The 14269-nt window shown below is 32.5% G+C and overlaps 1 protein-coding gene across 1 annotated transcript; it reads left to right on the plus strand.

Annotated features, from left to right (window-relative positions):
• The first annotated feature begins 3993 nt into the window (after positions 1–3993).
• On the plus strand, positions 3994–9503 carry LOC144852517 (DNA replication complex GINS protein PSF1-like). Its single transcript, XM_078710366.1, has 8 exons — positions 3994–4124; positions 4850–4914; positions 6390–6485; positions 7723–7813; positions 8091–8171; positions 8538–8570; positions 8759–8833; positions 9132–9503. The coding sequence occupies exons 1-8, from the start codon at positions 4050–4052 to the stop codon at positions 9198–9200; spliced, it is 585 nt and encodes a 194-aa protein (XP_078566492.1). The 5' UTR covers positions 3994–4049; the 3' UTR covers positions 9201–9503.
• Positions 9504–14269: the final 4766 nt, after the last annotated feature.

Genomic DNA, 14269 nt, shown 5'->3' on the forward strand with positions numbered 1-14269 from the left:
GTTCGGAATGTTGTCTGCTAGCTGACGTTGTTAAAACGTGCTATTTATCTTCGATGAAGTACGTCTCCAAGTTCCACGATTCTTGTGTTGCCAAACTGTTCGGTAAGCTTTCGGACTATCTCGGAGAATCGTTCTTAGATCTTGAAATTAGTAATCATTTCGGACGATACTCACCGGACGGCGAGATCGAAAACGGAAAAGCATCATCAGTGTACTTTTCAAAATCTGCAATCTTACGAAAAAGGAATAATCTACATTTTAAACGTCGAACCGGCAATGCAACAATGATTTCCAATTTAACGACGCCATTTTCAGATAAAACACCTTCAACTGACGGTGAAGAAAAGACGGTGCCGTATGAGGGACAATTCGAAGACAACACGTCCAACGATTGTGATTCGCCATTTGTGCATAAAACTAACTACATGGTTTTCCCTAGTAGGTCTCCATCAAGTGCCAGAAAGTCACCATATGTTGTCTCGTTTCCTGACGAAATTGATAAATTAGAAAAAGAAGACAATGACAATGTTGTATCTCCGTACGGTGATTTTGACAACGTTCCGTTGGATGTGACTGCACCTCTTAAGGATTCACCGCCGTCATCACCTGCCTCCTCACCACCAGGTCAATCAACTGACAATAAAGATGCGACAAACAAAGACAAAGACACTAACGCCACTCGTGAAACCAAAATTCACAAAAAAGAGTCCAAAAATATCACCGTTGTAATGGAGAATTCTGTCATACAATCGGCTACTAAAAAGACGATCGGCAGAAGAACCGCTAAGTTGCCGAAAATAAATTTAGAAGTGCATGATGTTCGTGTTATGAGAAAACATATAAAGACAAAAAAACTCGGGAAATCGGTCAGCTTATAATGATGATGTAGTTCGCAAAGCAAGATATACATTATATGAAATCAAATCATAGATATCATAGTGACTTTATTATAGACTTGAAACTTAAAACTTATTGTGTGTGGGTATATATTACATAGGCTAATTCGCCAGGCTGATCCAAATGGCACACTAAATTTGGAAATTACAATGCAAAAGATAGGTTAGGGTTTCGTGTTGTACGCGAGACCATGCAGATAATAGTTTATTAGAGCATCTTAAATAACGTAAATGTTTTTCAATGTTTAAACTTTCTATCTTATCTGTCTAATTAAGCCAAAATGGTGGTATAAAATCCAGTACTAGACATTAGTTTTAGATAAACACACACATTTATTACAAAATTCATTTTATTAGCATTATTGAACAACCGAGATGACGTATCATTTCATATCATTATAATAATATGTTTAATGTTTTGAATTAAATTATAATAAATTAAGTTAAATCAATGTTAATTTTTTATAATAATAGAAATATTATTTTTCAAAAAGTTTCCATAAAACCATATATTTTCATTAGCATGATGGCTTAGTATTGTATACATTGTTTATACATTGTTTGTAGATATGAACCAATGACATATAGATATTGTGTATTAAAAGTACTTCAGATAGACTCTTTTCTAGATGACTTGCAATAGTCTGTCAGATAGAGTCTAGTGACAGCTATAACATGATCGGGTGAATTATATTAACCTTTTAATTATTAAACTATAAATATCTTTTTTTTATTAATTATTAATTGTTATATTTATATTGTATTGTTTTAATTATTAACTGTATATACCTATAGCAGAATTTACATTTCGTATACTGATTCATAAGTAGCCAATTAGATATATGAATAAAAATGATAATAAATACAATTCGTTTTATAAATTATAGACGATTTTTTAAAAGCTTGTATATTCGGTTGCCAAGGTTATAAAACATAAAACATAAATTTGATAAATTAATATAAAATGGCTAAAGGCAATTATAATAAAAAATATCGGAAATTATAAAATATTATTTGTCTTTTTATGCGAGTCACGTGCATAGGCAGGAGAAATGAAATACAGCTTGGATATAATAACGATATTAATAATGGTAACAAAATGAAACGAACAATACACTATTATTTCTTTAGTATGCATGCATTATAGACGGCAGAAAGAATACAACAAATGATTAAAAACACAGATGCTTTGGATGGTGGTGATGATGATGATGATGATGACGATGCCATGATGATGATGATGCCATGATGATGATGGTGATGCCATATGATGATTATAATGATAATGCCATGATGATGACGATGATACCATGATGATGATGATGATGATGCCATGGTGATAATAATGCCATCATGATGATGATAATGATGATGCCATGATGATGATGTCATGATGATGATGATGATGATGCCATATATTGATGATGCCATGACGGATGACATGATGATGATGATTTCATGACGGATGACATGATGATGATGCCATATGATGATGATGCCATGACGGATGACATCATGATGATGATGATGATCCATGACGGATGACATGATGATGATGATGCCATATGATGATGATGATGCCATGACGGATGACATGATGATGATGATGATTTCATGACGGATGACATGATGATGATGATGCCACAGTGGTAAAGCTGATAAAGGAGGACCAGGATATAATGAAGAAGGAAGTGGTGAAGGAGAAAGCCGAATATGGAGAAGAGAGAACAACTGAGGAGAACATGCCCAGTAATGTTGATGCGGAAAATAAGAGGATACTATAGCGACAGTGAAAAGTAAGGGGAGGAGTGAAAACTGAGCTTTTAAAATATTGTTAATCTCAATTTATTTATTAGGTAGGCCTATATTTCCAAGAAAATCCGTAATAAATATATGATTTCATTCGATGTGCCCAATCAAAGTTCAATCTTGTACATGTAGACAAACATAGGCCTACACCAAGGTGTTCTATAAAAAGAAAAGTCTAATTATACAAGTCTTTGGAAATGAGTTTTTAGACGAACGATATTAAACACAGGAAATGAATATGTCTAATAATTACAATATAACCGTATATTTCATTAATATCATTATCTTAAGATATAGCATTTCCCTCGTGCCAATAATAGCTCGGCGTGTAAATATTTCAATAGTATAAGTTAATCGTGGACACGCATTAGTTAAAAGAACACGACGATGCATGCCCATGACGCATAAAATGTATGCACTAACATACTAAATTATCAAGCATTTTTCGAAATGATACCTATCACCATGGTAACATGCTCATTATACTATTAACAGGCATTATTATTTTTCTGTGATCGATATACCGCAATCTACAGCAATATGCATGCGCGTGTATTACAAAGCTCTTCTCGCCACCGTGCCTACGAATTTAATCCAACATTCTTCTAATGGATCGGTTTAATTTTCAGTCATTGTAATGTTTGCCGATAAGCATCTTTTCCTTCCTTTTTTTAAATCATCAATCATTTTTGAATAGATGACATTAATAATGATTCGTAATCGTCATGCTCCTTCGTCCTCGTGACCATCTTCATGATCATTTTCATCCATCATTGCATCCAACACTGGCACAACAACAACAAAACAAAACAACAACAAAACATATCATTTTGATCATAACATCTTGACTTGCATGTTTGTTGTATTTGTTTATCACACACACTGCGGCCTATATGAATAATAAATGCATAATAAAGATAGGGCCTCAGTGTGTGGTAGGTCATAAAAAAAAAAAAATTGAAAACAATATTTTTAAGGGAAAACCGCGTGTAAGATTTGTAGGACTATATATGTTATTTACTGAAACCATGGTGAAACAGAGAATGTTCAACAAATATATTTTTAAAAAGCCTGATGTGATATTATTAGTTTATAGTAAACTAAATAACAGAGACGCAGAAAAAAGCAGAGACCAAGAATTAACTGTTTTCATCATTTTTTTAAATATCCATCAACAACATCATTCATTATCATTCCATTTCTTTTCCTTCCGATCTTCTCTCGCGAATTATTACATAACAAGCCGGAAATGTATGTGCGCATGCGTAACTTGTCAATGTTTTGATTTTTTACGCGCGAACTGTCCAAAAATATTATCGATCGATAAGCAAGACATATTTTGAAATGTATGGTGAAATAGCTCTCGAATTAATTAGAGATCTCCAACGATCACTTGATGGTTCCCTCCTACCATTTAATGTAAGTTTGTGAATTCAATAAATAAGCTAAATCGATAACGGGATCAGGGTTAGTTAATGATAGTGGGTGGTATCTCTAGGCCGACCGGAAAAACCAAAACAATGAAGATTCTAAACATGCCAGCGGAAGAGAGTCTACTACTACGCTTGCCGGTTTACTAGCTAGCTAGGCCTAGATCTCGGTCTGATTATTTTGTCTCATTAGAATATTATTAAATATTGATATTAGTATACAATAAATGCAACTGTATTAGCCCAGTGAGTGGTCTAATTAAATGGTTGGACGTATGCACATGACATGACATAAACAGTAAGTCAAAGGTTCTGGTTCTGCTCTCCAGTAATTTTATTGGGCCACTTTTTATCAATCTCATAAATCTTCTTTAACGTTTAAAAATGTATTAATTTTTAGCATTTAACTTTAGATTTTCTTAAATTCCTGTCAAATATTCTATATATATATATATAATTATTACTACAGTTGGGATCTCATACTTAGTGAGTGCCTAATTCAAATAGATTACTGTAATTAATTATAAATTAATAATTCCCATTTTCTACTATAATATGTAGATATTTTTACTGATATAATTTTCAACTTATTAGTGTCTAATGACAACAAAAAGCATAATATTGATGATATAGATAGTAGATTATAGGGCTAATTTATGCAGATAAATTTTAAAAAACAACAAATATATTTTGAAACTTTTTTTTCACCTACAGGATGACAGTATACGACAGGTTCTGGAAGAAATGAGGACGCTTTATGATCAAAACCAAGCAGATGTGTATGTCGACCATTTTGTATCACAACTAACAAATCCAAAGAATATAAACTTTAAGCTCTGTCTACACTTTCAAAAAGTGTGATGTGCCCAAATATGGTAGTGATATGCCCAAACATGGTAGTGATATGACATCATCATGTCTATATATGGGCAAATCACATTTTTTTGTCACATAAAGTTTGATAGTCTAGACAGAGCTTTAGGCCTATAACAAAGTTTGTTAAATATTATGCACTTGTCAATTGTATGACACACTACTATACGACCTCCGGGAGAGGTGCGCCATTTGTCCCATGTGCGTCATACCTTATTGAATACCATGACACACCCCTGCGTCAAAAAAAGTGACTTATCTTTAGGTAACCATGACACACCCATTTTGAAGAACAGTGATGCATTGTGACCATGTTGTTCATAATAAGGTGGGTGGTAAAGTGACGTACCATTTAGGTTTCTTGATGCACTCCTGCGTCAGTAATTATTTGTAAATGATGCATCCATGACCCACCTCTCCCGGGGGTCGTATAGTGTAAATCATGTAAATCGGGACAAAAAAAGTTCCATGGGTGCGAGGCTAGCACGATGATGTCAATTTACATCACCGCACTAGGGCCTAGATGGAAATTTTTGTCCCGATTGACCTTGTAAATAGGGCGCCCTCTGGAGTTATCGAAGTCGCTTATTGACAAGTGCATTATCATATATATATATATAAATGGAGCTTCTGGTTAAAAGTAAATAATAGTGAAAAAAAATGATAATAGAAAAGTCTGTGGTACACCGTACGTTTCTATTCTCCAGAAGCCAGTTGAGACATTCTCAAAACCATACTTTATATCCTTTTGTAAACACATTGTGTATTTTTTGGTTTTTACAAAAAGAAATATTTGTTATACATTGTGTACTGCAAACCTAACTTTACTAGTGTTTATTCGCCATGCAAGCCTTTAAAAACAATATTGTAAAATACAGACTTACTAAGTTTAAAAGCTAATTAGCAGCGTAAGGACATAATTAATGTTTTCAAATTGAACCATTTATAATTTGTAATCAGCTCACTTAGTTAAATGACATTGAATGAAGTAAACAGCATGAGACTCAAATTGAAATTACCTAGAACACAGCATCAAAACAATAAGAGTCAAAAAAGTACTGAAGAAGATTAAAAAAATAAAGGAAATTTATATGCTATATATATATATAAATCCAAAGGCAAATTACTGAAAATAATGACAATGCTGTGGGTATCAGTGGCTGGATCTCAATGGAGATACAAAATAAAATAAGCAAAAAGCTAAATCAAAACGATAAAGTAAAACAGCCAGAAAAATTAGCAGAGCTTTCAGGCAACACTAGCCCTCATCAGTGCAATATCCAGGCAGATAAAAATAAGTTCAACAAGAAACGACAGAACAAGTGAGTACCATAATATTTTGAATGAGAGAATTTATTGTATTATGTATTGATTCTTTTAGATCGTCTACAGCAGCAGGTGAAACTGGGATGCTAGCAGGAGTTCAATTCCGACATGCTTGCCTCAACCGGAACAAAAGATTACTCCTTGCATACTTGTGAGTATACTATATTATCCAGTCATAGAGAGTTCACAACTGTATAAAATTATCTCTAATGAGAAAGGAGAGGATATTGAGTATTTTCAACATTTAAAGGAGGAGGGGAGGGGGGTGGTGTGGTGTGGTGTGGTGCATGTACGTCTAAAAACTGTATGCATGATTGATGCAATGTATATAATTCTATCAAGTGCATTAGTACCAACAAAGTGAGCCCAGTCATTCACTATAATATTATCTCTATGTTGTAGTAAAGGAGAGAATATTGAGGGTGGGGTAGGGTTTGTTTTGTTTATATATTTAGGCAAATTGCCAAGGATAACCATTACATAAGCGAATTCATTCCCTATCCTTCTTAAAGGTGGCAATCCTGTTCACAAACAAACATATACACACACAAGATGATCTACATAAACAAAGTCTTATTGTTTTTGGGAGTGGAGTTGTAATTTGTCATTTTAGAAAAAATACTGACATGACAGGACTTGAACCCAGGACCCTTGGATTGGTAGCCAAGCAGCATAACCACCAAGGGCTACAAACTATATGCATGATTGGTGTAATGTACACAATTATATCAAGTGCATTTAAAAAACAAGCTAACCTCAGTACCAACAAGATGACAGAAAACGCCCATATAAATAAAGATAAGATGCCCTATTAAGTTTTACCTGCCACCTTTATATTAAAATAAATATAAAATAATACAAGGAAATTTAAATAGTGTTTATATATAATTTTAAGAAAGAACTCTGTCTACACAATCAAACTAGTTTGATAAAAAAAAGTGTGATGTGCCCAAATATGGTAGTGGTATGACATCATCATGTCCATATATGGGCACATCAAATTTTTTTGTCACATAAAGGTTTATAGTGTAGACAGAGGATAAGGAATATACTCCCAGGCTAACATGATAGATAATACTGTACTACAGTATAACATTTAGTATTCATTTTACTTTCAAAATTAAGGTGTGTCGGTTTAAAGGAAAGGTTATTTTGCCACACAAAATAGAGGGTGCTATAACAGTTTCAATTCCACAGCCACATACTGTATATTATATTGAAAGATTAGAAGCAACGGACACAAAATAAAGTAGATTATGCGCTGCCAATGGTTGTAACATTCCAGGTTGTTATGTGAGATTCAGTCATCATTTCAATTATACTAGAATAATACTGTATCACTTGGATGTATGCAGAAATAAACAACTTAATATATTTTTTTATTTTAGATACAACCGCTTACAAGTTATCAGACAAATGCGCTGGGAATTTGGTAGTGTTTTACCAGTTGATGTAAAACAAAATCTATCCGAAAATGAGGTAGGCCTATGTTTATAATTTAATACATTAAAGCTCTGTCTACACTATCAAACTAGTGTGATGTGCCCGATTAAATATGGTAGTGATATGACATCATTATGTCCATATATGGCACATCACATTTTGTTGTCACATAAAGTTTAATAGTGTAGACAAAGCTTTAAATTCCTTGAATGAACTAAACACATTAATGTATGGCAATATTTAATTTTTAAGATAAAAAATGTAAATCAAATCTTATTATGACAACTTGCATTACATTACATTTATCTTTTAGATGCACTGGTTTGGTCGTTACAACAAGTCTTTAGCTAAATACATGAGATCCTTGGGTAGTGATGGATTAGATTTAACACAGGTATGTGAAACAGGGAGGCAAACCCATGGGGTACAATCTACAATTCTACTATAAATTCATATTTCAACATGGTATGACCAAGGCAATCTAACAACAGGATGTTGAGCTTTGGAGATCAAAAGGTTTATCTGTGGCTGCGACACATATCAGTTCCGCACCCCTTAACAGACACCACGCTCCATTGAGAATATGTACATAGTACATTACTGTTGGTATTTGTAGCAGCCAGACATAAGATCAAAGTCTTGGCAAGGCGAGCTCAGTGTCCTGTTGTTAGATTGCTGACTGTAGATGTAGATTACTATAATGACCATAAAGCAATATAAATGACGAAGTACTAATCAGCATTTTGTTAATTAATTTCAGGACATGAAGCCGCCAAAAAGTTTATATATTGAAGTAAGTAAAATGATAATAGTAGTGACTGGTTAATGGCATAGAACAATTGTAATTTTAAACAAGAATAGGTGTGTGTGCAATGATTTAAACCTTTTCTTTGGGACTATATGACCCACAGTAATAACTTGACATGTCAATTGTTGAAAAATCATGTCTGTATTGACTACTGAGTATATTGTATACTGCAGGTACGGTGCTTAGTAGACCATGGCGAATTTGAAACAGAAGATGGGACAATCATTGTTTTAAAGAAAAATTGTCAGGTGGGTTTTTATTTGATTTGAACAGGTGCATATGTAAACTATTAGTGGATGAGACAGGTATTTATTTGAAGGTGTTACATATTTATGTAAAAATTACAATGCTTTATTTAAGCTTCCTCCATGATTTTAAGCAAGTATAAAGATCTGTTTACACTACCAAACTTTATGCGACAAAAAAAATGTGTTGTGCCCATGGACATGATGATGTCATTACTACCATATTTAGGCACATCACATTTTTTTTTATAGAGCTTAAGTGAAAGTTTATTTATAACCGTAATTTTTTTTTACTTCACAGCATTTCCTATTACGTTCACAGTGCGAGCATCTTGTGAGACAAGGAATTCTGGAACATATTCTTTCATGAAACTGGTATGGAATATCTAAGGCCTTGCATCTGCCTGATGCAACACCAAAAAACATAAACAAATCACATAAAAAAAAATGGTAACAAAAATTATCTAGTAATAAAAATATGTGCAACTGAATTGTTTTGTTTTTGTTTATTATCACCATAGTGATATAAATGTCACCACCATAATTGAACAATACCACTCAAGGTCTGACTAAAAGCCTCTACACAAATTATGAATCCTCAACTACAGTACCATTATTTTTCTTTTTACTTGTAAAAAATGGTGGGAGAGGGGAGGGTGTAACAACATCCAGATACGACTAACGACCCACATTCTTAAAATGCAACGCAACAACCAAACGTCATTTTATCACAGTCTAAAAATGCGTCTACTGATTACGCGTCCGAGAAGTAACGTTCTTGAGGTATATACTACAATTGAAAGTTTTTTCTTTTTCGTCTCTATTTGCAAATTCTAACTTTACTATTTAAAAATGTACACATGGGAGGACAACACATGGTGTTTTTAAAAGAACATGTTTATAAACAATTAATTTAAAGAAAGTGAACTATCAAAGATGGCAAGATACAAGGAAAGGGTAAAACATAAATACGAAAATAGCATATATTGCCAAGACTAGATTAAAATAGATGACGTACATTGAAATATAGCAACCTTATTCTATAATTGTGCTAGATATTAAATGAATGCTAAAAAGCAAGGCATGTTTTAAATACATTTCATGAAATGTTTTCATAAAAAATTACAATACATATCATGTTTGCTGAATAATCAACTTCTTCCTCTGTTGATGTGGGAGACACAACCACCATTTAATTTCTAAATAGAAAGTAAAATATAAATATCAATGCTATATCCACATAAAGGGGTTCAAAGGTTAAACTAATCCTGTTTGTTGTCATACAATAAAAAAAATTTAAAAGATGTGTGGACTTTATCTAATCTGAGCACCACATTGTAATAGATGAAACTAATGTTAAGTTTGGTTCCTACTAGTACGCAATGCAAGGACCTAAGCGCAATGCAAGTAATTTGATCAATCACACAAAGCGCTTGATGATCTATCGCGTCCTGATCTGTCAAATTCCTTACGCTTACGTCCTTGCGTTGCATTACTAGTGGGAACCATGTTTAGGAACAGAGTAAAAATTGTTCTACTGCTGGTACCGCAGTCACTGTATTTTGTTTACTCTTTACACAGTTTATTGCAGTGACTGCCTCATAAACTTTAAAAAATCATACATTATTGAAGTAAAAAATGTAGTTACTGCAGTAATTGCAGTAGAATAATTTTCACATGATAATTTCACATAGATCTCTCAAACCCCTTGAATATATTCTGTGTCTTCAGCAAACATGTTAAACAATATTTAAATTGTACTTTCTATTTTATGAACGTTTAATCTAGTACAACTAATTCACATATATCTTTTAACAACTGGTAAAGCATTAAAAAAAGGAAACTAGTACATATTTTGCAAAACAAAACATATAGAAAATCTTTTTAAAAGCAGTTGAAATTTATAGAAATTATTCCCGAAACAAGAATTAGGGTCCAATTTCTGGAATGAATCTTTTTAAAATTGTAGTTAAAAACAAAGTTTTCTGATAAATATAAAAGGCAGAAGAAGCACCAGAAATTGAAGTATTTTTGTAGAATCTAAAAATTCACTGGTTATATAATAATCATAAAAAAGTATGTATACCTTACAATCGGCTATGATACAATGAATGCAAATACTGTATTCTACTTCACTATTTGGACACTCTGTGTTTAACATCGCTTGAAAGACTTTAAGTTCACCTATCTAAAATCAACAATACTTTACAATTTTTTTTTTGCTCAAAATCATTGAAGGCAGCTGACTGTACATACAACAGTATTATTTTCTTAGGTCAACAAACTACGCAGTAAAACAATTGCTAATACAAATTGTACCCTAGATAATTTTCAATTCATTTATGGCTATCTTATTTTACATAATTTTAATACAGTGCTCTGTTTTCTACTGACCAATATCATTTCAATATAATTTGAATATCATATTATTACACTTTAAACTAGTATCTAAAATCCACAAATATATATAATTAAACAATGTTTGATTTGGCTGAAGCCTAGAATTTCTACCTTGCAATGGCGGTAATAATTGGGGACCACTTGAGAAAAAAAACAGGTATCGTAGATGTAATTGTCCAGAAAAAAAAAAATCAAATGCTATTTTACGATCAAAAATGACCTTTCATAATGATCTTTAAAACCTTTACCATTTTATCCTTAAAGCCAATTTACACAGACGAGTGGTAACGGTAAGCATAAAACCGTGTAGCTTGTCCCACATAGAATCTGTATCTATCTTGAGCGGAAACCACCCGTTCACTCCGCGTTGTCATACAGAATAACATACATTCTATATTTTTTGTTACCTCTGGTCTGTGCAAATTGGCCTTAAGTCTGATTGCCTGCAATAATTCATTTAACACACCTTTTTTTTACTCTGAGCACCTCCGCCGCCATTACTGAAATGGGTCATCTATATCGAGTAAATATAATGGCTTGGTCTTTGCCCTAATGCAATGCTCACAATTCATATTCATTATTCTAAAAATTGCTGAATAAATTTATCATATTGATGATCTACAATTTGAGAAAGTATTAAAATAAAAACACATGCTCAAATATTTAAATCATCCAGATAATACACAAAAATGTTTTAAGAAATTAAAAATGAATATTCAAATAAGATAAAAATAATTCAATGAATAATCATTATCATTATAATATATGAATATTCAAAATAAAACAGTAAATGTAATGAATATTCATTATCATACATCAATATTCTTTAGAACAGTAATTTAATGAATATTCATTACCACACATGAATATTCAAATACCATAATAGTATTCATATATTTTTTTCCGACTTATCGTCAGTATCGTCCATTTCAAATACAATATTCAGTAGTCCCGACTATTTACTAAATATTTAGTACCCGATATAAATAATAAGCTACTGTATGTTCACACTATTATTGTTTTTATTAACATCCTATTAAACATATTACACACTCTGTCATTTTGGTTAAGTACTACTACTGCTGCTGCTCCTAGTTAATGTAATGTTTCTAAATATAGCACATTTCCTCGTGGAAGAGTCCTTGGTCCTCTGTAGGTCATGTCACAAAAATGCACCCTATGACTTGAACCTGTAACAAAACTTGATAGTGTTATATTAACACTATTGTAAATAATATCACACACAAAATATTAATGCATTTTAACTAATAATCCTATGTGGTTTACCAACAATCATCACTCCAGTGGCGTAGAGCTAGAACAGTCCAGGGTCACCATTTCTATGTTCAGTGTCTGAACCTGGGCTTTCAGGCATGGTATTTAACCAAAGGAGATGTACAAAATTTTAATTATTTTCGCTCCCAGATTATACATGTAAAATTTTGTAATAAATGGAAGAGAAACTGTTTTAATGAAAATGGTTTCTCAGTTTAGTATTTCAACTTTCTTTTTGAAATATTAATTTGCAAAATCAATGCATAATAATAACTATATTACTCAAGAAAGAGCACTAGTTTCATTGCAATATGCCATGAATACGTTTTGTATAAATGTCTGTGTGTAATTTATATATACATTTAAATTTACTAATAGCATTAAAAAAATGAAATGCTTTAAATTGGATACCAGTTTTCCTTTTATAAAAGACTGTGTTGACTATGATTTCCAGTGCTTTAATGTTTGACTCATCCTTTAGATGAGCCATTCTGCTGTTGGTTCACAGATTTAAAATAAATGTGGTATGCTGGTTATGGTTAGATGATTCTCAGTCGCTCGACTTGTGGGCCCATGTACTCTAGGGCTTAACATATACCATGTGTCTGAAATCATTGTAGTAGGTCTTTAAAAAATCATTTTGTAAAGACCAAAAAGCCAAATAACCAGGCCACTGACCCTGTTTAATTGTATTATTTAAGACATTCAAAACCAAAAGTTTTGGTGTTCGAACACCAAATAACTAATTCTGTCTGTGCCATTTCTAGCTGTATTACATCACCACAAATTACCCTAGTTTTGGCAGACTGTGGGCAAGTATGCATACTGTCAAAATCTGCCGATGAAGTTATTTTTAAAAATCATTTTTATATATAACGTTGAGAATAGTTTTTGCGTTGAGTATAGTTTTTGTGTTGAGTATTTAGTTAACAGAGTATTTTGAGTGTTGAGTTGTACTCAACGAAAAAGCTTGCCATAATGCGAATGAAAAAATACTCAAAAGATTTTCTGTTGAGCACAATGATTAGGCGTCGTAGATATATGCTTGCCAATTGGTGAACAAATTGGTAGCCCAATGAAAAAGTTTGCGATATTCATTGTTTACTATGCGAATGAAAAAATACTCAAAAGATTTTCTGTTGAGCACAGCGATTAGGTGTCGTAGATATATGCTTGCCGATTGGTGAACAAATTGGTAGCCCAACGAAAAAGTTTGCGATATTCATTGTTTACTATACGAATGAAAAAATACTCAAAAGATTTTCTGTTGAGCACAGCCATTAGGTGTCGTAGATATATGCTTGCCGATTTTAATCGAATTGTGAACATTTTTTAATGACAATTCAATGTGTAATTATACATTCATTGCATTATTGAACACTTTTTTCGTGATACAAAATCTGTTCAGAATCTTTTCAAATTTGCGTAGTCGCGGAAGTTATCACATCACTGACCTGTTTGTAAGCATACGAACATTCTCTACTGTTTCTAGTCTTCTTTTTATATCTGTAATAAATATACCACAGATAGCATCATTTTTTATGTATGAATGTCATGTTTTTAGAATTTTAAATATTTCTTACAGAAAACAATTGTATGTAATGCAATGTAATTTACTTTTTGAATGAAGGAGAATTTCATTTTGATAAATAAATGTCATATGAGTGGGGAAGTATGCAATGTAAAATGAAAGGAGCTGTCACTTGTTGCGACGACACAATTTGAAACTCTATAGCCATTGATACAATCATGTATCAAGGCGGC

Source organism: Antedon bifida, chromosome 9, assembly GCF_963402885.1.
Source record: "Antedon bifida chromosome 9, ecAntBifi1.1, whole genome shotgun sequence".
Lineage (NCBI taxonomy): Eukaryota > Metazoa > Echinodermata > Crinoidea > Comatulida > Antedonidae > Antedon > Antedon bifida.

Bases quoted from the DNA above. Each gene is read 5' to 3' on its own strand.
- LOC144852517 (XM_078710366.1), top strand. From the start codon at position 4,050: ATGTATGGTGAAATAGCTCTCGAATTAATTAGAGATCTCCAACGATCA. The intron at 6,486-7,722 runs GTGAGTATACTA...TTTTTATTTTAG, and splicing joins AGATTACTCCTTGCATACTT to ATACAACCGCTTACAAGTTA. The intron at 8,172-8,537 runs GTATGTGAAACA...AATTAATTTCAG, and splicing joins ATGGATTAGATTTAACACAG to GACATGAAGCCGCCAAAAAG.